We start from the raw sequence: 25,810 nt of genomic DNA on the forward strand, positions 1-25,810 counted from the left end.
CTTGAAAACAAACGGAACATTTATATCCTCTAGAAATAAGGAATTGTCAACACATAAAGAGATCCAAGCAATATCTAGTGGGCCTATATTCAAAAGTTCACTATTGTTTGTTTTTCAAATCATATTTTTACTCGATTCAATTCAACTTTATTCTTCTCCAACTTCAATAATATAGTTATTACTGTTTTGTCTTATTCTATCATTTAATAATAATTTCTCACTCATATTTTTCATAATAATTTTTTATAATTAATTTTTTAATAATAAATTTCCTATCTCCTTTTTATAATTAGTTTTTAATAATAAATTTACCATCTACTTTTACATCTATATATTCATACATATATATTTATTTATTTCATATATTAATATATTTATCAACATTTGTAATCATTGCACAAAATTAAGTTGAGTTGAATCACTAATCTAACTCAAAAACCAAACGCAAGCTTTTATGTTTTGATATCGAATAACTCAAGTAGATACATTCCCTTTCAGAGTAGCGTTTATCTTAGTAAACAAGCATAATTAATCCAATAACTTTAAGATGAAGCTTCCTTAATTGGTAACATCTTAATTGACATCTAAGTTTCGATATCAGAAAGACAATTATTCAAACACTGATCAAGCCAATTCTCTCTTTCCAACAAATCGAAACAGGCGACATACTTTAAAAAGTGATGGTATGTTGCTCCTCTCCTCTTCTTGTTAGATTTTCTTTTTCCTGATCATGTACAATTGATCCATCGTTATCACCGACACGAGATCCATTGACGTGCATGATTTGGGCGATTAAGTTCTTTAATTCAACCTGAAAAGAAAAAAAGTTGATCAGAGTGTGATGTCAAGGCAGTTAGAAGGCTCATGCTCTCTTGACATGTAGTCGGACCACATAGTTATATATATATAGAGCGAAGGAGTTAGTCATCAAAGTCATCAATTAAAAGGTTTTATTAGTTAAGGTTTGATTATCAGTCTCATAATCTCATTTATCTTAATTTATATTTATATTATTATAATTTAGTGATGGCATGATATGTGTGTGTCCAACCAAACCAACAACATGAATTACTCCAACAAATGTTATACAAAAGTTTATGGGGGGTAGAGCAATACTATATATAGTCACAGGCTATATGGTTTCTAGTATGTGTGTCTTGAATTTTATGTTTTTGATTCAATATAAAACCTGAACTAATTAAAGTTTGCAAAATCTGATATGCGGATGCGCGGAAGCGGAGGGTTTCGTGGGGGCGAAGCACCCGGAATATGGGTTAGTGACCCGATCGACTTCTTGTATCTTGATCCTATTTGAGTCCTTGTATTTTCGGAGGTCTTTCTTATATTTTAGAGAACTGACAGAGTTGAGAGAGCTCTGTAATTCAAGGGGTTATGAATTTTTCTTGATGGGTTGCACACACTTCACGTATTCTTGTTAATTAATAGTGAAGAAGACCAAGTACCTCCTTTGCCCGTGGACGTACGACATCCGGCCAGCATCCTGCTAGCCAAACGGCCACATATATGTGTGCTCATTCTTCTCCCTTCTCTCCATTGTTTGTGAGTCGACGAGTTTCACTGCCACTTCTAACTGTTTTGTTTACTAACTACATGGTGTTGTTCTCAATCTTAATTTCTTTCTTTCTAAATTTTTTTCCTTCTCTTTTTTAGGAGATCATAGGAATTTGATTTGACTGTCCGATTCGTAGAATAGTGAAACGATCTACAATTGTCATGATTAATTCTTATTGCAAATGAACAGTATCGATAGATATACTTTACCTATCTTTTAACTTATATCGATAGGAGTATAATTACATTTATATAGATATAAACATCTAAAATGTACGGATCGTTAAACTCAATTGCTCTGCGTCCCCTTGGCCCCTTCCGGGGGCTAAGCTTGAAATTATTGGGAGCTTATTGGGATTGTGGTTAAACTTCAAAGGTCAGAGGCTAAGCTAAATTAAGAAAATGAACAAACTTTTTTTTTTTGGTATGTAACTTGATATATCCGGAAACTATTTGGCCCGACTAGTTCGAGCCGAATCGGCTCATAAATGGGTAAAACTATCACAATATGGATTTTTCTAATTCTCGAAATTGGAACCCGCGGTCTTATTTAAGGAGAATAAACGTCTAACTCTTTGAAGCAATCTACATTGGTAGAAAACGAACAAACTTAGGTTCTAATCTCATTTTTTCCTTATTTGTTGAGATTGTAAAGTTTGAATCCCACGTGGAATTTTTTTTATAAAAAAAGTTATGAGTATATAAGATAATTGAACTTAACCACCTACTACTTCAAGCTTTTAGTCAGAGATGGATTTAATCACTGGAAAACGGCAAATATTTTCGTCCGAAACCAAGAAGTTTTGGATTTATTTTATTTTTTCTTTTTTTCTTCCAGTTTGCACCACCTGATATCCATGAGCCCTCTACAAGAGTACTAAACAATGTTTGAATCAGGTCGGTCTAATACGGGATAAAACTCTTTTAGTCTTGAATTTTCTATTGACAAAACCCAAAATCCAAATAAGAGAAGAGAAAAAAAAAGAAAAAAAGAAAAAAAGAAAAAAGAAAAGGTCACGGATCACCTGAATTTCAAGTTAGATTTTTGCACCGTAAGGCAATGTTCCTCTCGGAAAGAATCCTACTTTATAGGCTTTAAGTTTAACCTCCATGTCCACGTACAAGAAAAAACGACGCTGCTCCACATTCCCTTTTTTATTTTATGAGGAGGTATATCATAATCGGGAAAGATTCAATCTTCCTTTGGCTTTTTCATTTTTGGGTAAAATTTCCCCTCTGGCTAATTGAACCAATTAAATGAGTTTAAATAGAACACTGAAGCAAAATTTAAGGACCCAATTAAATAGTGGAGCACATTCATTTTTTTTAAATGTTGCTGGACAAATATCTAATTGATGTGATATGCGGGATATTGAAATTTATCCAAATAAAGCTAAGCTTGATGGCATTGCCAAGATAATAAAGCTCTCCTAACGTATAATAATTAACTTTTGGCACCAACAGCAAAGCTTTATGGCAAATCCATCACTTTGTTCCTCTTTGATTATGATTTTAATTAATTATGTTTATTGGCCATCACACATCACTTTTTTTTTTTCAAAATTTGCAGCTCCTAGTAAGATTGTCTGTTGCTTCCATACAACATCAACCATGTGTAGTAATTCATAAATGATAACACCGCGTCATTTCTCGTAGCTATTTTCATCGCGAATTGTGATGTACACATATGATCGATATTTTCTGCCAAAGTCTGCATATATTCACGTCATTATCTATACGTTGACATAAAAAGTCGTCTGTAGATATACTATTTCTATTATTTGATGCTATATTGACAGTATTCTTCCTTGCGTTGTCCCCTTGCAGCACCCAAGAAATCAATTTTCAAACGAGAAACCGCAAGCCTGAATTGGACCTGATGGATAATTCATTGTCGATCCGATTATAAAAATAAGACATATGAGTTTAGTAAAAAAGGGAAAGAAGATAGATAAAGAATGCGATGCGTAAATTTTCCCTTATTGAAGAAAGGGAAAATAAAATAGTTTCTGATCATATATTTTGGTGGATGAGCACGCTACGGCTTTTGTGCTGTGTATAAGGCTCCATCTTGATCTTACTGATCCATTTTATCCAATTATCCAAGCTTTGTGGACCCCAAGAAGTTCAATTAAATAAGCAATGGAGGGGCCCAAGCCCAATTATTTGGACTTAAACCCCTTCTCTACTTGTATGTTGTTTATTTATTTATTTATTTATGTTTTTTGGATGCTGGAATTTTACGGTTTAATAACGAGAAAAAAGAAAGAAACGAAAAGAAAAGAAAGGGAACATTTGGATTTAATAATATAATAATTCCTCGCAAATAATGTACGTGGGTCAATTCATCCAGACCAACAAGCGGCCAGCCATGCAATTTGATTTAAGGATTCATTTTTTTTATATATTAATTTGTTCATGATTAAATCAACTGACGCGATCAGTTATATCCAATAAATTGAGAATATTATTAATTTTACCAAAAAATATTGATATTCTATACTATTTATTTAAGGGAGAGTTGTATTTTGTAGTTGTCACTCATGAAAATACAAAAAATAAATATGATGAAATTACTCGATCACCCATTTAAAAAATAACCACACAATTAGAAAGAAACTGATTTTTGACATTTTAATCATTGTACAAAATATTCTTTTTCATTTTTCTTCCGCTTCCCATAATTCTCTCATCCATGTCTCTTTCACATTTTTCTCACCTCAAATTTTTCTCTCCCGTCTCTCTCATACTTAAACACACCTTTAAAAATCACTTTTACTTATTTTTCATAATGTTTTGTATTATTTGCAACAAAAGTGGAGCATAAAAATTCCTACGCAGCACGAGTAATGAAAAAGAATTTATGCAACATTTTACCTAAGTGTCTATGATTTTCAATATGAAATTATTTTTAATTCTCTGCGTAGCTTGGATTATATTTTAGTATTTTTTATGGGGCAAAACTCATAATTCCAAAATCTTAATACTCTCAATTCATTAATTTTTTGCAAAGTCCAACTGACCCCCTAAAGGAACATGTAGCTTCGTCCCTGTCGTCGATAATTACCGATGATAACTTTTATTGGTAAGCTATCACAAACCGTTTCGACTACGGTTTTTGCTTGCTTTCAAGTATTTAACGTGGGAGTAGTAAATTTCGTGTTCAATACAGAACCCTATTCATATTATTCAATTTTTCTATCATCTTCTCTTCTTTTTTTGTTGCCTGTGCGTAACACGGGTGCGTTCATCTAGAAAATTTTTAATTTTACCAAAAATATCGATACATAAAACTTGAAGAATACTATCTGTGTTCGAATATATTTATGTTTTGAATATCTACATTGGAGAAGACTCTAATTAATTATAGGAGAAGATTTTAATTAATTAATAATTAATCATTAATAAGCTGGCGCATCGATCATTATACATTTTTTTTTGGGACAAACCACGAGGTGCCCTTAAACCCATTACTGTGTCTGATCTCCAGTGCACTTTGAAATCAAATCATGCATAGATAAAATTCATCAATCTTAACCCAATTTACCAACTGTGTCATACTTCATAGTTTCATTAATATTGTCCACACATTTATATTCTTTAAAATGTTTCTTCCTAACCATTCAATTAACAAAGTGATATCATAAAGTCATGACGCTTCGTTTCTATGTTTTGCCATTATAAAAAACAAAAAAGCAAGAAGTTCCCCATGGACTTTCGTGTCTTAATTTTATATCCAACCCAAGCAGATGTACAATGTGGGGACCCATAAGTCATTTTCAATTTTTGTCAAGTGGATGAGGAGGATCGTGTTCGCAAAAATGTGTGAAGACGTAAAAACCTAATTTTGACGATAGCTCTTTTCAAATGAGAAACCAATAACAAAGTCTCAACAAATATATATATTTCTTGGTGAGATCAACGAATATTTCAACAAATATATTTAGTTTAATAATTTCTCATTTTACCACGGTGCAAACATATTTGAGTATAAATAAATCTCATGTATTGAGAATGAGATGTACTGTAATGACACGCATTCTTGTTTGTGAATTGAATTTATCAAGTCATATTTTTTTTTTATAGAAAAAAGAGAAATTTAAATTTGTCTCCTCGAAATAATGAAGATCGGTAAATTCGGAAATTGTCATATCAAAAGGGTCATGTTCTAGTTTCCAAGGAACATCTTGATGAATTGACTAATTGAGATATAGCCAATGGCTTACGATGATGGCCGTCCTATGCTAATTTAAGTTGGCTTGGCCGGCTACCCTCTCTGCTGTGGATAATGTGATAGGCTCCTTTATCTTGTGAATCTCTCGTACGTTTCTTCCTTCTTTTTTTCAACATCATTTTATTTTCATTATTGCTCAATAATTGCACCAAATTGCTATTCCAATAATTTCTTCCAAAGTGAGTTCATTACTTTAAGGTTTATAATATTGTCCAGGAGGGTTGTTCAAGATACTTAAAAAATAAATTTTATTAATCGATTTCATTGTACTGAAACGAATTCCCGTGATAATTTGCAATCACTATAATAAAACATATACGTCTTTCCAACACCGAAAATTGATGACCTAATAGAGGAAAAGAATCTTATGACGAAAGCTGTATTCGACTAGAGTAGCAGTACCATCACCATCGAGTTTGGTAATCGAGTCTTTTAAAGTTCCTCTTATTTCTTAATATATCTTGATATTGTTTTAAAGCATATATATATTGATGTAATTTAAACGTAATCCACCATTTAGAGGTCTAATCCAATCAATTTCTATTTTAACTGGATTAGTTACGGGGCTGAACTGCTTCTGTTGACGCATATCATATCACAACAGCTCGTGAATTGAATTTAGCCATTTGTTCAACCACCACTATTTATTGCAACACCTCTCTATCAAAGAAGTCCAAGCACAAATCTACGTTATGCTCTGTTTCATTGACAAATTTCCTACTCCTATCTGATTTTTTTCAATATCAAAATATTTTATTGTGATGATTTACAATTATTTTGCCTTGTAGTAGAAGGTGGGTCAAAACAAGTGCGTAGCTAGTACAATGTTTAAGTATTTGTTTGGTCGGTTGGGACCATAACAGATCGGCTTTTACGAGGAATGAGAGATCGAGTTGAAATCTGTCACACACCCACCAAAAAGAGACGGGCACTAATTGATTCAACCTCAACTCTTGTGATTTATGAGCTTTTGTTGCTTCCAAACATAGTTTGAACTTGTTTGGTGTGGCTTTCGAGTCGACGAGTGAGCTGCTCTCGCTTCCCGTTCAATGCTAAAGCCTGGCTTCCGCACCATTTCTGTGATAAGAGAAAGCTACAGATACAAGCAGATCATCGACATTTTGAGAGATATAAGTAAAAGTTAATCCATGACTCTATTATACTTATACTTATTATTATTATTATTATTATTATTTCGATAAGTGGTGTATATCTCTATTGTATTCATCATGATCGCAACATATTGGTTTTGCTAGTGATTTTTAGGGGCACATGAAGGAGTAAGAATGAATAGTGAGATCTAGAGTCTTATTTGTTTCTTAGGATTTAAACTTTTCATATATTTCTCACGACACGAATTCATATCAGTGAAAGTTTACAGTATTGTTTTGAATTCACGATTGATTGATGAGAGACAAAGTTAAGGAGGAAAATCAAGAAGCAAGTGTGGAACACAACTACCCATACATTATCATTTGCCTAATTAGTTTGGTAATTAATAGCTAATTACTATCATATAATTAGTGTCACAATCATATTGTTAATCACTGGTTAGCCAAACAGATCCACGTAGTACTGTTGCGGGAAGGCCAAGGATAACATCCTCAAATCATAGCTGGGTGACTGACTGAGTGACAGACTAACATTTGGCAGCTCTGCCTCTGGTTCCTTCTTATCCAAGTCATTGCATTGATTGGAGGCTTTTCGTTTCTCCTCTTCCAATTAAAAATAAAAAATAAAAGTTTTTTGGTTGAAATAAAGAGAAAATATTCGTAATCTTAAAATTGACTCCATTGAATTGATAAAAACTTGCACGAAAATCTTCAATCATCTAAAAAAAAATGAGTTCTTAAAAATTCGACCAGAAAATATCACGACCAAGATCAAGATATCATCGTATTTGAGTATCAGTTGGCCGAGTGTAGCGCGACCCATGCTGGGGGAGGAGTGAAATGGAACGTATAGCAATAAAATCCAAAATATTATCCAATCTTAGTGATAGCTTTGAGAGTAGAATCTCCCCCCATGCCCCACCCCCCTTCCCCCTTTTTTCCTTTAAAAGAAAAGGAAAAATTTACTGTATATTGTGGGACGAGGAAACATTGCACAAAAACCCAACTGTTCAGCGTGTCGAAAGGGATAAGAAAGCAGCAAATGTTGAATAAAAATCATGGGGGATGTTGCTTTTGGAGTTCCGAGTGTTTATCTTAACGAATTTTAAGGATAGGATAAGAAAGAATTTGATATGAATATCGGGCCGGACATTTCAAATCAATTCCAGGTCAGCCATCATCCATTAAATTATGTTTCCTTATCACAAATGGTCAATTTGTTTTGTTAACATATTGAACTAGTTTCACACGTAATTTGCTTGTTGCATGGCAATAATAAAATATGTACGGAGTCGTACATAAATATCAATTTGACAATATATATTTAATTTGCTATTGCAACAATTTTGCCAGCTTATTAGTCCAAAACCTTTTCGCGGTGTAATGGTTGCTTAAGGATGAAAGCATTACATTTTTGTTGATAATTTAAACGGTGCCAATGCAAGATATAAGTTGGTTGAAACTAACTTTATTCAACGGACTGTCGCAGGGTAAAAGCTCAAGTGAACCCGCGTAATGTATCATATCGGTCAAGTTCAACCTGAGTGCATTTACACATATCATGAGGCGGAAATGCTTTCATAAATACAAGATGTGCGCGTGCGATTATTCAAACATGAAGCGTGAGCAATTAATTTTGATAATTTCGTTTATTTTGGAAATGGACGTCGAGGCCCAAATGGTTGGGCTAGGCCCACTCTGTTGGAGACAGGCCCAAATTGGATTGCATTGGTGAAAACAAAACGCTTCCATGCAACCTGCTGCAAATTGAAGGTTTGAGAAGCTCAAACTCCAAAAGTAATTTTGCTTTTTCCTATTCGGTTATAAATAAGTCTCATGAGTCCAATGTAAAAGAATAATAATCTAATAAGGGGCACAATAAATCCCATTAATAAGAACCGAATCTGAAACCTTTTGATTCCTAAAATAACCGGTGTGCCACTCTAAAACGCCCCATTTCTAAAATATAAATTATATTTTACATAATGTAATAAAGTTATATTATTAATAATGTATTTTAATTTTTCTTTTCCTTATACTTCTAAGTTTTCTATATTTGTTACGGTGTGTATAAAAAACCTATCACAAATTGGCAAGTTGGTCTAGCGAATGGATCACTCGATCTGAGACCTAACTGTTATCAAGTAAAAAGGAGGGCATTATACGTGAAAAAGAAAGAGGTTTAGGCACATCATTCTTCTTTCTTTTCTATTTTTTTTTCTTTTTTTTTTTCGGTAGAGAGTCTTAGACATATCTCAACCGGGACATCTCAGCCTCATATGAATTTACCAATGTTGGAAAACCAATTAGCAGAAGTTATAAAGAGCACTTCCTATATGAAAGGAATCAGTTTCCATATTAAAAAGAAAAAAAAAACTATAGAAACTAATATTTTTCCTGGATAATTATTTCATTAACTAAGTGAAGTAAACGGATCCTAAATTTCACGTGCCACTGGTAAGTAACAGCAAGTACTCATTATCCATCCTTCTAGTGAATTGAATTGAGATGACTTTAATATCGAATAGCTTATACAACTGTGCGTGGAAAGAAACGTATAATTAAGGTCTTATTACTCTAATCTAAAACTTCCATGTATATGTGTGTGTGTATATATATATATATATAAAATATGATACCTTATTCAAAGGTGTGGGAGTCACTTTGTGAAACTTGTGTAGTTGGGCGAAGGAAGGCGATACCATGGTGGCAGCTCTAGCACTCGCAAAGGGCACTAATAATCTGATTGATGCTCCGGTAACAAAGACCGGACTGAGTAAGAGAAAGGGGAAAAGATCACACCTCCGCTGCACAAAGCTGATGGGTTTGGAAGATTTCCCGATAAGAGCAAGCAGCTCAATATTCATCAGGAGGTCTCTCACAGAGTGAGGGAAACCGCAATCTTGCTAATGGCTATGTCATACGTGCTAATCCCTTTGCGCACCAATGATCATGAGCTTGCAAGTGATGATAAAAAGACTAGCTAGGAAGTGATGTCGAACACCATAAAGATACCATTCGTATTCAAAATCTGGTTTGTTCTTTGCCATCCTGATCTACAATAATGGGCTGACCCGAAGGGGAATCAGTCCGGTGATCAAGTCTGTTGTTAGGATATCTTGCGTGTATCCCAATATTGACTTGATCGTCGGACGGTACATATACCCTTATAGTCCTTGCAGGTCAGGATGGCGGCAAAGACCAAACCCGGAGTTTGAATTGGAAGATGACACTCATTTTATTGTTAAAGAAAAAGAAGTCGGTTTTGTTTTATTGTTTTTAGCAGCTTTTTCAAAATGTCGCCTGATGTACTTTATTGTAGATTAGAGTATGTATACCACACCGAACATACGTAAATAAAAAGTCACACTGCAAGCTTGATCGATCAAAGTCAAGCTAGGCATTATCATAACGTTGAGCCAACGAAAGAATTTTCACTTCAGTGTTGATATATAACAAGCAACTCGTAAATAAATAATATGATTAGAGTACCTTCGTGCGACGGGAATTTGAGAAAGAAGGGAAACGAAAAGAAAGACTGTGATTTGCTCGAAGAATAAAGACCAAATAATTTCTTGATGTGCTTTACTAATTCAAAATGTTTTTTGAACGGCTCTTCTGGACAATTTTAGAGGCTGAAAATTGCCCAGAGCGAAGAAAGTTAAACACAAGATTTAGAGGCACAACTGTTCGTGCTTTACTATCCAATTCTCTCATCGATCGCTTCCAGAAGTTCGATTAGGAGGGATAAATAGGAAATCATGGGATACAGTTACTCGTGCTGATTGTTTTGGTTCATTTCTGGAGTTCCTTTCCTAAAATTCGGTAGTTCCCTTGCGGAGTTTCATTTTCCACTTTTATATGTATACGTTTAAGTGGAAGCACCGGTTGTGTTAGCGCAAGCCGTTTCGAATTGGTTTGTGATGACTGTACTTTATCATACTTGAGACAGCCTATATGTTTCGGTCGGCCAAAGAAGAAGGACGCAAGACAAGATCTGCTGCTCCGGTTGATGCCAAAGAACGAAAAACCGTGGAAGAAGTTCCACTCACTCCGCACGAGCTTAGACGATTGGAAAGGAGATCCTAGTTGTTATTCATAATCTATGTATATGCTATGCAATACTGACTTCACTACACCTCCTTTCTGGTTGTGAATAGCTTAATATCAGGCTTTTCAAGAACCAGAACTGTTAGCTTTTTTTCGATTTGGTCTGGTCCTTGTCCAACAAAAGCAATATATATCTTGCTATCTTCTTTCAATGCTTAGGACGCGGTTTAAGAATATATCAGCTCACATCGAACTGTGTAGTTCTTACTTGGTCGATTCCTTTATTACTGTAGTGCGGCTGATCACAGGGAGACATCTACCGAATCAACATACGAGACTTGCAAAGACACAAATTCTCACTCTCTTCACAGCCACAATGTGTATCCTCTCCGTGCCCGTGAAATATGTTACCGTAACAAGCCCATCAATTCAGCTAAGTCCTCGCAGTGCACAAGCATAGATTCATGTGGGGTTGCCTCGTCAAAGTGGTTACGCGTGCAAGAGAAATTACAAAAAGGCATAACCTTGCGAACTTATTCGCGAAGCATATGCACGTCCTATCCATTTGCACAAATCCGTGGGTTCACCCAAGAAATTGCCAACGTTTTTATATGATGGGTCATTTGTTGAGTTAGGGCCATGTTCATATCTAGGATCGATGTCGACAACATGTCATTGCCGACATCAACATGAACAATCTTCTTTCTTTTTTTTTTTTCTGTCTACTAGTGATCTTTTCACTTTGGAACAAATATCATCATTCGCTAGCAAGCTGATTAAAGCAAAAAGAAAGAACATCAGATTCTTGACGAAGTAGCAAAGCAATAAAGCATAAAGAGAAATGCCTCATTCTGGAAGAAGAGCTAGTCATATTAGATTTAGTTTATTTGTTATTAGATCTGCTAATACATATGGCCTTCAATGCCAGAACTGAAAGACCTTAACCAGACTGCTCCTTTTTCGGTCTGATCGACGCAGTTGCTGAAAGCTGAAATGCAGATTAATATCCACTCCTTTGATCAATCTATGTTCGGTTAGATTCATACTGACGTTTTACCTTCTATACCATTCTCATCCCAAACGAAATTGAAGAGGAGGTTGTCTTCCTCCACAATGAGCCAGACAATCAAGGAAATCTCGATCACAATTACGTCCAAGATGGATAACTTGCCAACCGTCTCATCAGAGAGCTGCATCTACAGGGTCCCTGAGAAATATCTCCGAGCGAAAGAAGAAGCCTACACCCCTCATATCATCTCGATCGGCCCTTTCCACAGGAACAACAAGCGACTCCATTCGGCGGAAGAGATCAAGTTGAGATATCTCAAGAGTTTCCTCACCCGAATCAAGGTACATCGTGCAACATGCTGTGATATTGCATGAATATGCTTTCTTGATCGAAAGTGGAGTAAAGTTTGCCTCATAAATATGTCCTCCTAAAATCTCTGATGATTGGTTCTTCATCACTAGGCTGACCTGTTGAGTTGCACACGGATGGTGAAGGAGTCCGAAGAACAAATCCGTGAATGCTACCAAGAGATTATCACCCTTAGCTCCAACGAATTCGTGGAGATGATATTGGTCGATGCTGCCTTCATAGTCGAGCTTTTTATACGGAACCACTTCAAAGAGTTGAGGGATGAGCACGATGCAATCTTCGATAAGCAGTGGATGAGTGACGGAGTGTTCCATGACCTGCTTCTTCTCGAGAACCAACTTCCTTTCTTCATCCTCGAGAAATTGTTCGACAATGCCCTAATGAAATCTCCGGTCACCTTCTTCAAGCTCACATTTGAGTACTTCAAGGACATCCTCCGTGCGCATGAGTTGGTCAATACGAGGATCCAAGTGAGGCACCTGGTGGACTATGTGCGGGCCCTCCAGCTCCCGTCCTTTGCACGTGGCGTGACAAAATCCCGTGGCATTGCAAAGTTCGAGACGACCCGAAGTGCTACAGAGTTGATGGAAGCAGGAGTAAGATTTAAGCGTGGAGAAGGCATTTGCTCCGTCCTCGACATAATTTTCCGAGACGGGGTGCTGCAGATGCCACACTTCGTCGTACACGAGTGGAGCGAGCCGTACTACAGGAACATGATTGCATACGAACAGTGCCACCACGACGACAAGTACATAAGCAGCTACATCGTTCTCATGGACAGCCTCATTAACACTCAACGCGATGTACAAATCCTCATTCAATCAGGGATTCTCGAAAACCAACTCGGTTCAGATGATGATTTAGCTACTCTCTTCAATACCCTTTTCAAGGAGACGCTGAGAGAATCGAGCCAGTTCTATTATTCAAAACTATGTGAGAACTTGAACGCATACAGCCGAACCCGGTGGCACCAGTGGAAGGCGGCCTGGCACCGACACAAAATGATTTTGGGGCGGGAATACTTTAGCAACCCCTGGTCGGGGATCTCTGTGGTGGCAGCAGTAATATTATTGATCCTGACTATCGTTCAAACAGCTTGCTCTTTGGTAGATACATACGCAGGTGATGCTCGGAAACTGTTTCGGCGTGGACATAATTCGTGAGTTTCTCGAACATGTACTGAGTCTGACCCAGATCATAACTATTCCTTTCAATATATCCCATATTTTTCATTGTTCAGTGAGTGGACTCAATAGAAATACTCAAGCTCTCTTCAAAGGTTGTACAAAATTAAGGACCACGAATGCGATTACAACCACTATCATGTACAAAACTGGGTTACCTAGCTCACTGCCTATAGGATCGGGTGCGTTATTGCGCACTAGGGCTCTGTGTCAAGAGTTGATCAATCCTGCAATCTCTCTGAGTTTATAGTTAATTAATATGAGTCGTCGGACTGTAGGAAGGTCCAAGCTAGTCTACAAAGCAAAACACACATATAGCTTTATATCCAGTAAATGTCACAGCAACTGTGCGAATAGGATGTGGAGACTCGAGAGATGATATTTTCCCCTTAATAAAGATCACAGTCGGAACTAATGTTGATTGATTCGGTTGACTCGATGCCTCTTTCTCTTGAATAAGATTTCTTAATGAGAGAGTTTTAACCTTTTGTGGGTTGAGCCCGCTTGAATTTAGATTAGTTAAAGCACATTGAAATGAAAGGCTTGACAAATAAGGTCAGAAGATAGGCCCGAGAAGGATATATATGAACTCGGCAGAATCGAGTGTGGCCGCAGTCATCCAGACTGAGACTGTGGTTGCGAACCTGAGTAGATTCACCCGGGACTTAGATCGCGATTAGTTCCGTAGACGCTGTCGATGGCTACTGGGATGAATGACCATGGGTCATCCAAGTTTGACTGCAATCATCGGTTGCTTCCGGCAACTGTTAACTGCAGTCAGCTCCTTGCGATCGCGGACTGACGCGTTATTACCCCTGCATTTCCAAAGATTTTCTCTTTTCTTTGCCACTAGATTTTCAGTACCTTAAAAAACCCTGATAGGATTATTTGTGACTTGTCAGAAAATAAGGCAAATCTCTTGTGCATTAATCTATTGCGCGTTAATCTCTTGTGCATTATAACATGCTTCGCTCGGTAAGAAATTACCGTTGAGCCTCCTTTGTTCGGGGACCTACGGATGGCACACCACAGTCCCGAATCACGTTGGTGCAAACTTCTTTTTAGTTATTATAATAATTCTTTCATTGTTAATTTTTCGTGGGTCAGATCCCTACAAAATCATGGGCTAGGGCAAACTGATGCTTGAACTGAATTACATAATAGGGCTGATGACATTCGTAACCTTATCGAAAATAAGAAAAATTTCCAACGAGCTAGGTTTACCGGTTAAATCCAAAGGTTTTAGCTGTAAGTAACTCGTCCCCACCAAATAACTTTTCATTTTGGATGTAATTTGGGGACAGAATTGAAATGAAAAATGCAAATAATAATAATAATAATAATAATAGAAGGAAAAATTGCACCTTATATTCCAAAGTTTACATGTTGTCTTAATTTTATCCCAACGTCTGTTTTTTTAAGAGATATCATAACGTTAATAATTTGTTTCAAATCTATCATCACTATTCTCTCTCCTTGTCCAGTAATGTGAAACAATGAAAACAAGAACTTCCTTGACCTCCTATGAACTTATTTACGGTACACAAACCCCAATTAATATAAAGAGAAAAAAACTAACATCAGGACTTAGCATATTGAACCGTTAACATTCAACCAGATCCTAACTCGAAATTTATACAAACTAAGAAATAAAAGAGATTCTCATTTGATTGCCAACACAGCAAACACAACAACAAAAGAAAGAAATAACTCCAATTGTATATTTTATACAATCGGCCTCGTGGCTTAAAGAATCTTAACTAAACTATCTTCCCGAACTTGTCAAACTAATGGTTTACTTAGTCATTATTCCGTACATGCCCGTACAGTTCCATACAAGGCCATATGGTTCCGTACAGTTGGACCTGAGCCCTGTTTTACGAACCGAGTTGTTTTCTCTGGTTTTAGCAACTTTAAGCCGACCTAAAGCACATGTTTTTAACCCTAATTGCTCTATAACACAGCTAAGACCTATTGGGGAGAGTTTGTGAGATAAGGAGCATTGTATCCGAGGTTAGGGTTTAATCATTTCGTTCAAATTCTCCACTTTTTGTACTTTTTTATCGTTTGCTCATAGTAAAAACCGAAACCTCCTTTGTCCGTGGATGTTTCTCTCTTGATCACATCGATTGAGAGGGTTTTACTTCATAAACTTCGTGTATCGATCTTCTCTTTTCCTTTTCTCTCTATTTCGTTGATCGATTGAACCGATTTCTCCAACACTAGCAATGCGTAAATTAATAATATGACTATAATTAATTTCGTGCTACGTTGTGAATTCGAGAAAAAGAGGGTAACAAGAGAGACTGAATTGCCCGAAGAAGTAAACCAAACAGTTACTTGATGTGCTTTATTACTAATTTAAAATGTTGTTGAACGGTTCTTAGAACAATTTAGAGGCTGAAAAATGGAAACTACCCAGAGTAAACAAAGTTAAACAAACATTTATAGGAACAACTGTTCTTACGGGTTATTTTCAGCCAAAACTTGCTCGTTATTCATCATTATTTTCGAGTTCCAAGTGCTAAGGCTTGGCCTATAAACTACGTATAATTGTTGCAGATACCCTGCAGTTCTGCGTTTCTTCCACAACACATAGATTACCAAGACAACAAAATATTTGGCTTGATTTGTCAGTGAGAGGAGGATTAAACTCATGGATGGATCCCGATTAATCAGAAGAAGATCTAGGGTGATACTTTCTTGTGATTTCTTCATTATATGTATGTTGGCGAAGCGCCTTGATGCCTCCCGTCATGTTCGGTTTGGTCACAGTACCCATAATACAATGGGTAGAAATTGACACGGAGTAAATAGGGATTTGTTGATTAGCATTAATCCGGATCTTAGCCGATCTCCTAGTTTATGTTCATGATGAAGAGATTCTCACGGAATTGTTGGTTTAAATTCCTAATGGGCATTTTTGTGAATCGAATCTCTTTACCATTAAAAGAGCAAATATTCGATGTGCCGCTCTTCCAATATGGAGGGGAAGGAGGCTACCAGAATTGTTGTGAGTCGAAAAATGATCCTACAGTGGTCCCACAAATTTCCCTTATATCAATTTTGATGGTCTTTTACCCTTCCATAGTGGTAAATGAGTGACATTTACCCATAATTCTTTCCAGTAGAAGATCTCGATTTGAATCGCCTTATGGAACATAGTGTTCATGTAGATTTCCCATTTGCCCATTGATTGGAACGTCAAGGAATATGCAAGCAGTCTGCAGCCATATCATAGGAACATCAGTTGTTTTCTCTCGAGTCCTTTTATGAGTGTCACGTGCAAGCTCGAGATCGGATGCATAATGCGATCCTTGATTCTTGTGATGGATTAGTTCTTTTGTACATTATAAATGATCTTATAATGGATAAGAGGATTACTCCATCACAGGAGTCAGGAATCGAATTACGCATCCTTGCATCCTTGCATCTCCATCAAAATTTGGATAACCAATCACCATGAAATTCCTGGTTGTTCCTTTTCGTTTATTTACATCATTAGTCGCCTTGACCACATTTTCAAAGCCAAATAAGATGATTTCTATGGGTACACGTTGAGAAAATGGACTTGTACATACTTCACGCATGGTAATTGATAGTCATGCTGGATATCTTTTATATATATATAATTATAAAGGGCCGATCCTAGAATTTGTAATTTATTAAAAAATAAAAAAAAGGAAAGAAAAAACTCAACTTGGAGACAATTCCATTTAGAAATTCGGATGTTGTGAGGCCATTGGGCCGATGTCCCATGTTGGGGGCTTAAATTGGCAATGACTCGTAGCCTAGTAGGCAATGTGTAATTCTTTCAAAGCAATTGCCTCATAGAAATAAAAATAAAGATGGAGGACTAAATTATAAGAAACAAAAATATAAGATTAAATTACAAACCCATCCCACGACCATTTCCAAAAGAAAGAAGTAATTGAAGGTGGAGGGGAGAAGTAATCACGGTCAAACTCAAAGACTAAGGAGGGAGGACCATGGAGTCAGCTCCTCGGCCTCCACCGCCGCCTGCGCCGCCGCCGCCTCCGGAGTTTCCTTTTCCGAAGGAATCGGTCACACGGCGATACAAGCTCATTTGGCGCGTCCTCTTGATTTCTAATCTCGCTCTCGGTGGTCAGTTCCCAGCTCACTCTTGCTTCACCCGAGTTTCTCCTTTATGTAGATGCCCGACTGATGCATTTTCTGCGTCTCCCACTATGTTCTTGATTTTTCAGTAAATGTCCAATGTATACGGAAAAATTCACGTCAATGAAAGTAATCATGGGTCTTGCCGCATTTCATGTTTTAGCCATCTGCTTTCCATTTATAGGCTGTGGAATTTGGAAAGTTATCTTTTTTTCAGCTACGCGGCTGAAATGTTTGATGAAATGACCATGAAGATGTTTCACCTAACTGTTGTTTTTTATGATTTAGAATGAAAGAGCATTTTTGGGCTTGTTCGGTTGTCTCCCTGGTCGTTTTCGGAACTCCTCTCTCTCAGTGGGAGCTAATTATAATGATGTTCATGTCTGAAGATTCGCCCTTTTGTTTAAAAATGTGGGGTAATCTGTTGTAGAAGTCAAATGAGAATTGGTTTGATCGTCACTTGGGCTGGATCTTCTTGTATGAAGCTGTTTCGAGATTGCAAAAATAAATCAATGATCATTTCAAAAGTTTGATTAGGAGGATAAACCTGCAATCATGCGATACAGAAACTCGTGCTGATTGTTTTGGTTCATTTCTATAGTTCCTTACCTGAAATCAGTGGTTCACTTCCCGAGTTTCTTTTAAGGTTTTATATAAATCTGTTGAAGTTGAAGTACCAGTTGTACAAGTAGAAGTTGTTTCAAATTGTTTTATCGTGACTGTACTTTTATTTTACTTGGTACAGCCTATATGTTTGCTCGGCCAAAGAAGAAGGACGCGACAAGATCTGCCACTCCTGTCGATGCTAAGAAGAGGGAAACTGTGGAAGAAGTTCCAGTCGCTACGGATACGAGCTTAAATGATTGGACGGCCGATGAAGATTACTTAGATGCTGTGCCAATTGCAGAGCTCGTGAAAGTTCGGGAACCAATTTCAGAAGAACAACAAAGGGAGCTTTTCCAGTGGATGTTGGAGGAGAAGAGAAACCTGACACCCAAGAATCCTGAAGAGAAGAGACAAATTGATCAGGATAAAGCCATTCTCAAAAAGTTTATCCGGGGCAAATCTGTTCCGAGCCTGTAGTTTGGGTGCTTTCGAAGTATCGCAGGACATCCAGGATGCAATTGATGTAATTCTGCTGAAAGAGTTCCTTAACTGATTGATGTGGTAGGAACTAGGGATAATGTTGATTCTTGCTAATCGTACACAACGAAAACATTATGTGCTCAGGGCTAACGTGCAATGCTTCATTACGGGCGCATACTGTATCCAGTTGTTCGTGACTGAAACTACTTTCGATTAATGGGTATTACTCCATGTAAGTGAATCGTGACATCTGATGCGTCCTCATTGCACCCAAACAATTGTTTAATCGTGTTCTTTCTTCATTCATGTATGCACAGGACAAACTGTCAATTTTGTAATCTTAAAGAGAGCAGCCATAAAGTTTGGCAATTGTTTGATGCATAGGAGTCAAAATGGAAACATAATAAAATGTTGTTACGAATGTTACATCGAATGCGATTTCGCACTAGTAGTTAGATTTCGTGCTCTTTTATCACTCAGGTAGAAGAGGGCAAGAGGGAAGATGCAATAATGTAGGACAAAGTAAGACAAACTCGAGATTTGGCAAGAGGAGGCTATCCTGCCAAGTTGGAATTTGGGGGGACCCGCCATATTCCCTTCCTTCAAATGTCCACCACATCCACATTTCCCTTCGCAATCCTCTCCATCTGCCCCCTATCTGAGCAGATCTCCATCAAACTGTCTGAAATTCTCATGTTTCATTGACAGCAAATTCAGAGCTACCGCCTCTGCTTTGTGATTCACACAAGTCTGTTTCTCCGGCACTCCTCTAATGCCGGGAACAATTCAAATTTCAGGTACTAACGGTCGTATCTTGTCAATGTCCTGTAACTTTAAGAAAGAACAATGTTCCCTCCTTCCTCCCTTTCGTGCACGAGGGATCATAATTTCTTTTGGGTATGTTCCAGTTTCGGATATCGTGGATCTTCCACCTTCTTCGACACCGCCTTCTTGGACTTCCATAAGAGGTTCTACATTGATCGTATCTCTTTTTTTTTTTTGTTCTTTTTTCATATGCTTAGATGCTTTGTCCCTGTCTGATGTTTGTGGGTTTAAGTTGCGGAATGCAGTAACTATGGGAAGAAGAGAGTATCAAGCATCAGAAAATGGAGATTTGTCAATGTACTACTGCTAATCATTCAAGCCTCGAGTTTGAGCCTTTGTTATCTTTTGTTCTAGCAGCTGAGCTTTTAAATGGGTAGTTATAGTAATGTGTTCTTCGTGCGACTATTTTCAATGTATATAAGCAGCCCACTAACCACCCTTCGTGAGAATTTGGTCGTGAAACTTCTAAACAGCAACGGGCATGAGATATCATGCACAGGTAAAGCAATTGAGTTGTTTTGGGTTTGCTTTATTTTTCGATAATATTACCACCTGCGATCTTTTATAAGGCTATTGAAGGTTTTCCTTTTGTTTCGTTTTGGTTTGGGTTGCGGATAAGTTGTCGAGACGAGACTGGTCGTTGAGAAGGGCATTTGGGATGAGATATTCCACCTTGAAGGAGGTGGGAAAATGCATCTGAAGATGCAGTTTGTCCTCAGCGAAGAAGAGCAATCCCGTATCCGAATGATGGTATGCTCTTATACCATGTTATGGGTTTCATTCATCCTATGTTTGCGAGTGTCACGAGGAGCAACTATTCTAATTTTCACCCGAATACAGATAATGGAAGTATACATTGTAATGTCACAATATAATAACTTCTTGCCATCAAACTCTGGACCCCGGGAGCAACTTGCTTGCCTTGCTGCTAATTGTGGTATCAATTTCGGCATTTCTTTCTCATCTTTCTAATTTGTCCGGTGTCTGATGTTTCAATGCTTAGTTTTGCAGTAATTCATGGTCAGCTCTAGTTGGCATTGTATCCCTCGATAAATTCAGCTGCTGTGAATCAAGTCTGTGATTGCTTATCTTTCTGTTACCCTTTGATTATAATGAGGCTATAGATAATTGTTTGTAGAGACTATCTGCACTGAAAAAGAAACACGGTGATCTAATCAATGACAGCTCAAAGGGTCCAGACAAAGCTACTGACATTGGTAGAGACGCTGCAACAGCATTGCTCTGTACGCGTGGAGTTTCGGGTAAGCTCCTTATTCACCTGCTTAGAAGGATATCATGAAAGAAGCACAACATCGTTTCAAACAAATGAGAATCCGTGTCTAAGGATCGGGAAGAAACTTGATATAAACAAAAGTCATATACTTCAGCAGTTAGCCGACAAAAGGCCGAAGCTTCTGCAGCTGAATCTGAATCCACAGAGGTTCTAGATAAGAGGGAGAAAATATCTCCTCCTGAGGCTGCTACCAGAAGAGGCCTTCATGGTGAAAAAGCTTCTTCTTCTACTTCGGTGTCCAAGCCACCAGCTACTTTTGCAAAATCGTTTATGATCTCTCATTCTAAAGCGGAGCAAGGTGCTGCTCGAAACACGGAGACGAAGGGCATGCAAGAGAAGACTCCAAGCAATGTAAGGAAAATGATAAGTGCCTTTGAAACTAGTCTAGCTCAGGTATTCCAGTTCCTAGCGTGCTTCTTGCCTACAAATCCTATACAACGTAGTGAAAGCCTGTTATCTATTCTTCTCTAGTACTGAATTTGTTGAATTTGGTGAATCAGGACAAGAGACCTCGCATAAAACCTCCCCCTACTAAACCAAAACTGACCAAGAACGAAATGGAAGTTCTTCCAAGTAATGAACAATCAAAAGAAAGAGCAACTGCAGTTTGCTCAATTGATTCTTTACAGAACCAACACTCAGCAGTTCATGAAAAAGCAGGCCGAGTAGAAGAGACGGAATCTGCTATCATTTCAGGAAGAACTCTCAGTGGTGAACCTCGTGATGGAAGACAATCATGGAAGGCTCAAGCTCTGAGTTCCGATAAGAATGAAGAAATGAAATTATTAAGCTACCATGGAAACATGGAGGATTATTCCAGTGAAGGATCAAGGCAGTGGATGTTCTTAGATGAACCAAGCAACTTTTGCGTGACAACTGGTGGGAAGAAAATGATGCATCTGATGGAAGGTCAGATGATTCGAACGGGCAATTGTCAAGAAAAGAAAAGTATTATGACCCCTAACACGCTAGAAAAGGTATATAAAGCCGAAAGAGTTCGATTTGTGGCGTGGTCAATTGAAATCCTAATTATTACGTGACATCTGAATAATGAATTGTTCCAGCTAGTTGGAGTCGTCAGCAGGTCAGATATCGAGATGAACAATAGAGAACAGGATAAGGCATCTGCTTCCAGGCAGAGAAAACCCGAGAGCAGCCGCAAAGCAGATGCTGACCCTTCGGGTGGACCACTTGGACAGGTCAGATATAATTTTTCCTATACTTTTATGAAATGGAAATTTTATATACATTCGCTTGATACATAGCCAGTTCATTGGATCAGTCATTTCTTGATGATCCTTTCCTGAAGGTGATTATCTCCATCAACCAAAGTAATTTCTATTCATATGAAAATGATCCGAGGATAATCTTCGGACCTTAATATAGTATTTCCGACATGTACCGTAAATCCAGGAGAGCTTGCAGAGTTCACTGTGATCAAGTACTTCCACGGTCATCTTAGACCTTACAGTTTTTGAGTAGATCATACAATTTCCTATGCACATCAATTAATACGCTCCATCAATAGTTATTTTGATAAGCGCGAGAATGGAAAAAGTTGAGCAAGAAGTAACCCAGATCCAGAGCAAATCCCATGGGTCCTGGCACAATATAATCCGCAGACTGTATTGTGATTGCAGCAAAAACTGCAGATAATGTGGTAAGGAGGAAACCCCAGCAGAAGGCCTTCTTGAGGTAGCAAGTGGGAAGCCTCATGGAGAGGACGAGCACATTTAGCGCTGATGAGGACAGACCTATCCCAAGCAAGCTTGATAATTCGTATATTGGGTGCGAGCCAACTTAGTTGAAGCACCAATAAATGACACAGACCCAGATGAGATACCTAGGATCAATATTGATGTAACGAGATAAGCCGGGTTAAGCATAAAGATTGAATTGCATGCCAGCTTCTCTTCAAAATCCTCCTCTCCTTCTCCAATGTCATCATGGGACGGTTTCTGGGATGCTGCCGCATATGCCATCTGCGACTTTGAGGCAGAACTCGGCATTATTCATTGACAGGGATTTTTCATTCTATCTGAATAGAAAAAATAAGTTAACAGACAATTCCCAACATAGAGAAATTATTGTTGACCTTGTTGCTCGGTTCTGTTTGCTTGTCCCCAAGCATGTCCGTTTGGTAATTTTATCTATTCTGTTCATTTAAGAGAAAACAAAACAGAAGTTACTGTTCATTTGTTATGTCAAAAGATGTGCAGAGTCAATCTAGAATTACAGAGAAGTCCACCTTGATGTTTAAGCAATGCTCGTGTTATCAGTAACGTCAAAGGAAAGCCTAACACGTGAATTCTTTTACAGTCTGCCGAAGAAATGACTTCTGAAAATATATTTCGGTTTGTTGTTTCTCTATCAGGTGATGAAAATTGCGATCATGGTAGGATTTGGAGCTTTGGTTCTTTTCACCAGGCAAGGGATGAACAGGTACGTGCAGCTTCTTCATCCCATCAAAACCTCTTACTTGGTTGGTCCTCTCTAAATTTAAATTGCAAAAACCTGCAACAACACCTTTTCTAGCAAGAAACAAGAACATTTTCGGTAATAAGTTTAGCGAACCATACTGGACACTGAGTCGGGTTAGGCTTACTAACATGCACAAACTTACACCAGTTTGAGAAGCCATATATTTAAAGTGATCCGACTTGGGAACTTGTTGGGCGATGCGACAAGTTCCTTTTCCAATGTATTGATGCCGATTAGCGCTACTGATATCATCTCGTTAACTGATTTGCAGATAATACACGTCTATCTGCTGGTGGTAAAATTAGCTAGCAGTGTCTGGAGGAGAGAAGTTAGGACTCCAACTGATTCCTCTCATCGAGAGCTTGGTTTCTATTTTCGGTTAACCGGTGCATATTTCCTTGTTATTTATATTCAATATATACGTAGATCAAAGTTGAGAATTTAGTGATGATATTCAATATGTGAAACCACAATGATTCTCCAAAGAATGTCTCTGATTGATCGAGTTGCAAATTGGAACAAGAGATCCTCAATCCCGTTGATGCTTACAGTTTTGTTAACACTATATTTCCATGCAGCATCCTTTCATGACACCTCCATGCATTTGAGGGATATCTATAGAGTCCACGAATGAGTAATAAGGTCCAATGCATAAGCTTCTTCGCACCTCCAGATCCATTCCGTCCCAATTATCATCAGCTTATCACGTCACCTTACCACGACTTCCAGTGTGAGATATTCGAACGGTAGCCTTGTGACTGTCATTACGAGCGACCACATCATTCAGGCAGGGCCTCCAGTATTACGAGCACCTGGCTATGGCTCGCAGCTTTCCTCCGGGCTTTAAATTCAGGCGACTCTATCTCGATCTTCCATTCCTCGCAAATCGAAGCAGCATGGGAACGGCTCATACGGCATTCGGGTCAAGCATTCACGGGCTAAATCATTAGGCAGTCCGGATCAATTCCATTACTCGCGAATTAAAAAAAAAAAAAAAAAACTACCTGCACTTGTTTATCGGAGAACGGCTTCATTATCCAAAAAAGGATATTTTATTTTGATGAAATCACTCATTATGGTTCTCATAAAATCTCCAACTGGGCATACAAATCTGGTTGGATATGCAGATATGTTTGGCTATGTATGAATCTAATGAGTTTTGAATTTCAGAATGATAATATAACTATTAATATTTAGGGTGAACAAATTTAACATAATGAGAGGAGAGCGGAGATATTAGAAGTACGTGGTGGTCATTAACCGAAGACAAGGAAGTAGATTACTGCGACCAACTCAAAATTATATAAAGAATTTGCCTGCTTCTTGGCTATATATAATAACTGAACTTGGAAAGAAATAATTTCAAAATATCGGCTTAATATCTAAATCAAATACTAAAAATCCAAAAGACATCATCAACCATATATTCTAATTGATCGATATAATATTTTTGCTTATTTTTCAGCTCAATTATATTAATAATTTCTTCCATATTTTGAAATTCTTTTTCATGATATATTTAATTTCACATCAAGAACTTTAATTAAAGTAGTTTGTACATACAATAAAAGAAAAATATAATGCAATTTCTTTTGTCTTAATTTTAGAATTGAAAAATTTTCCTCCATTTTGATTTGATTATTTGTCCAAAAATATATAAAAGTTTGACAAAACGATTTTCATGGTTATTCTAATATTTATTATAAATTATATGTATTGTGTTAACCTTTCAGTTTTGTATTAACAAGAGGATGATGAAGTATTAATCTGACATATATTTTTTGAAAATTGTCTATATTCATATTCCCTTTCGATAATATATATTTTCAATGTGGCATGTATATCTTCCATTGGGGTTTTGATATAATTTTTATTTTATATTTGTTTATACACATATCATATAATTACTTAATGGTATGATATGGTAAGTCTAATTCTTCTTCTTCTTCTTCATCACCATTATTATCATTTATGTACTTTTTTTTACGAGGGTAATTTTTCAAGTACCTCAACATACTTTTCGTTTTTACTAAATGTAGTTAAGTTTAATTTAAATAAGAAAATTATTTTATCCGTAATTTTAATAATTAATTTAGTAATTAAATATTTATTAATTTGAATCACTTCAATAATTATATTCAATAAGATAACTACATATTCATATTTTCTTATAAATTTTAAATTATATATTTTCCTCTCATTTTATTGGTATTTATATTTATTATAATATGGTAAAAGAACTTTTCACATGTAACACGTGTATATCTACTGGTACTAGAAAAGAGGTGAGTAGTGTAATTTTCGACTTCTCATTTTGCCCATATTTCGATAATTCTTTTAATTAAGAGTTTTTTTTTATCATGGATATAATGATAATTTAAAACGGTAACTACTCTCTTTCACTTTCCACTGTTCTTTCCATATTTCTCTCCTTTCTCTCCGAATTAATCATAACTT

The 25,810-nt window shown here is 37.1% G+C and overlaps 3 protein-coding genes across 11 annotated transcripts; all 3 read left to right on the forward strand.

Moving 5' to 3' along the window:
* Window positions 1-11,878: 11,878 nt before the first annotated feature.
* On the forward strand, window positions 11,879-13,910 carry LOC116200884 (UPF0481 protein At3g47200-like). Its single transcript, XM_031531838.1, has 2 exons — window positions 11,879-12,318; window positions 12,439-13,910. The coding sequence occupies exons 1-2, from the start codon at window positions 12,082-12,084 to the stop codon at window positions 13,507-13,509; spliced, it is 1,308 nt and encodes a 435-aa protein (XP_031387698.1). The 5' UTR covers window positions 11,879-12,081; the 3' UTR covers window positions 13,510-13,910.
* A 3,534-nt stretch (window positions 13,911-17,444) lies between these two features.
* On the forward strand, window positions 17,445-19,056 carry LOC116200885. Its single transcript, XM_031531839.1, has 2 exons — window positions 17,445-17,655; window positions 18,413-19,056. The coding sequence occupies exons 1-2, from the start codon at window positions 17,520-17,522 to the stop codon at window positions 18,748-18,750; spliced, it is 474 nt and encodes a 157-aa protein (XP_031387699.1). The 5' UTR covers window positions 17,445-17,519; the 3' UTR covers window positions 18,751-19,056.
* A 319-nt stretch (window positions 19,057-19,375) lies between these two features.
* On the forward strand, window positions 19,376-23,913 carry LOC116200886. Of its 9 annotated transcripts, none has more exons than XR_004155758.1 (11): window positions 19,376-19,550; window positions 19,662-19,875; window positions 20,004-20,077; window positions 20,198-20,328; window positions 20,717-20,840; window positions 20,967-21,265; window positions 21,373-21,849; window positions 21,937-22,071; window positions 22,513-22,660; window positions 23,247-23,314; window positions 23,625-23,913. XR_004155758.1 is itself a non-coding variant. In XM_031531844.1 (11 exons), exons 1-11 carry the CDS (start codon window positions 19,526-19,528, stop codon window positions 23,626-23,628), a joined length of 1,449 nt encoding a protein of 482 aa, XP_031387704.1. In that variant the 5' UTR covers window positions 19,377-19,525; the 3' UTR covers window positions 23,629-23,913. The 9 variants fall into 9 exon arrangements, 8 of the variants coding, with proteins under 8 accessions (XP_031387702.1, XP_031387701.1, XP_031387703.1 ...); XM_031531844.1 differs by lacking the exon at window positions 22,513-22,660 and having other exon boundaries at window positions 19,377-19,550; window positions 19,662-19,721; window positions 19,824-19,875; XM_031531847.1 differs by lacking the exon at window positions 22,513-22,660 and having other exon boundaries at window positions 19,391-19,550; window positions 19,662-19,721; window positions 19,811-19,875.
* Window positions 23,914-25,810: the final 1,897 nt, after the last annotated feature.

This window comes from Punica granatum, chromosome 3 (genome assembly GCF_007655135.1).
Source record: "Punica granatum isolate Tunisia-2019 chromosome 3, ASM765513v2, whole genome shotgun sequence".
NCBI classification, from domain to species: Eukaryota; Viridiplantae; Streptophyta; class Magnoliopsida; order Myrtales; family Lythraceae; genus Punica; species Punica granatum.

Coding starts and splice junctions, on each gene's coding strand:
- LOC116200884 (XM_031531838.1), top strand. CDS start 12,082: ATGAGCCAGACAATCAAGGAAATCTCGATCACAATTACGTCCAAGATG. Junction 12,319..12,438: donor GTTTCCTCACCCGAATCAAG/GTACATCGTGCA, acceptor CTTCATCACTAG/GCTGACCTGTTGAGTTGCAC.
- LOC116200885 (XM_031531839.1), top strand. CDS start 17,520: ATGGAGTCAGCTCCTCGGCCTCCACCGCCGCCTGCGCCGCCGCCGCCT. Junction 17,656..18,412: donor TTCTAATCTCGCTCTCGGTG/GTCAGTTCCCAG, acceptor TACTTGGTACAG/CCTATATGTTTGCTCGGCCA.
- LOC116200886 (XM_031531840.1), top strand. CDS start 19,526: ATGCCGGGAACAATTCAAATTTCAG. Junction 19,551..19,661: donor GGGAACAATTCAAATTTCAG/GTACTAACGGTC, acceptor GGTATGTTCCAG/TTTCGGATATCGTGGATCTT. Junction 20,078..20,197: donor GCATGAGATATCATGCACAG/GTAAAGCAATTG, acceptor GTTGCGGATAAG/TTGTCGAGACGAGACTGGTC.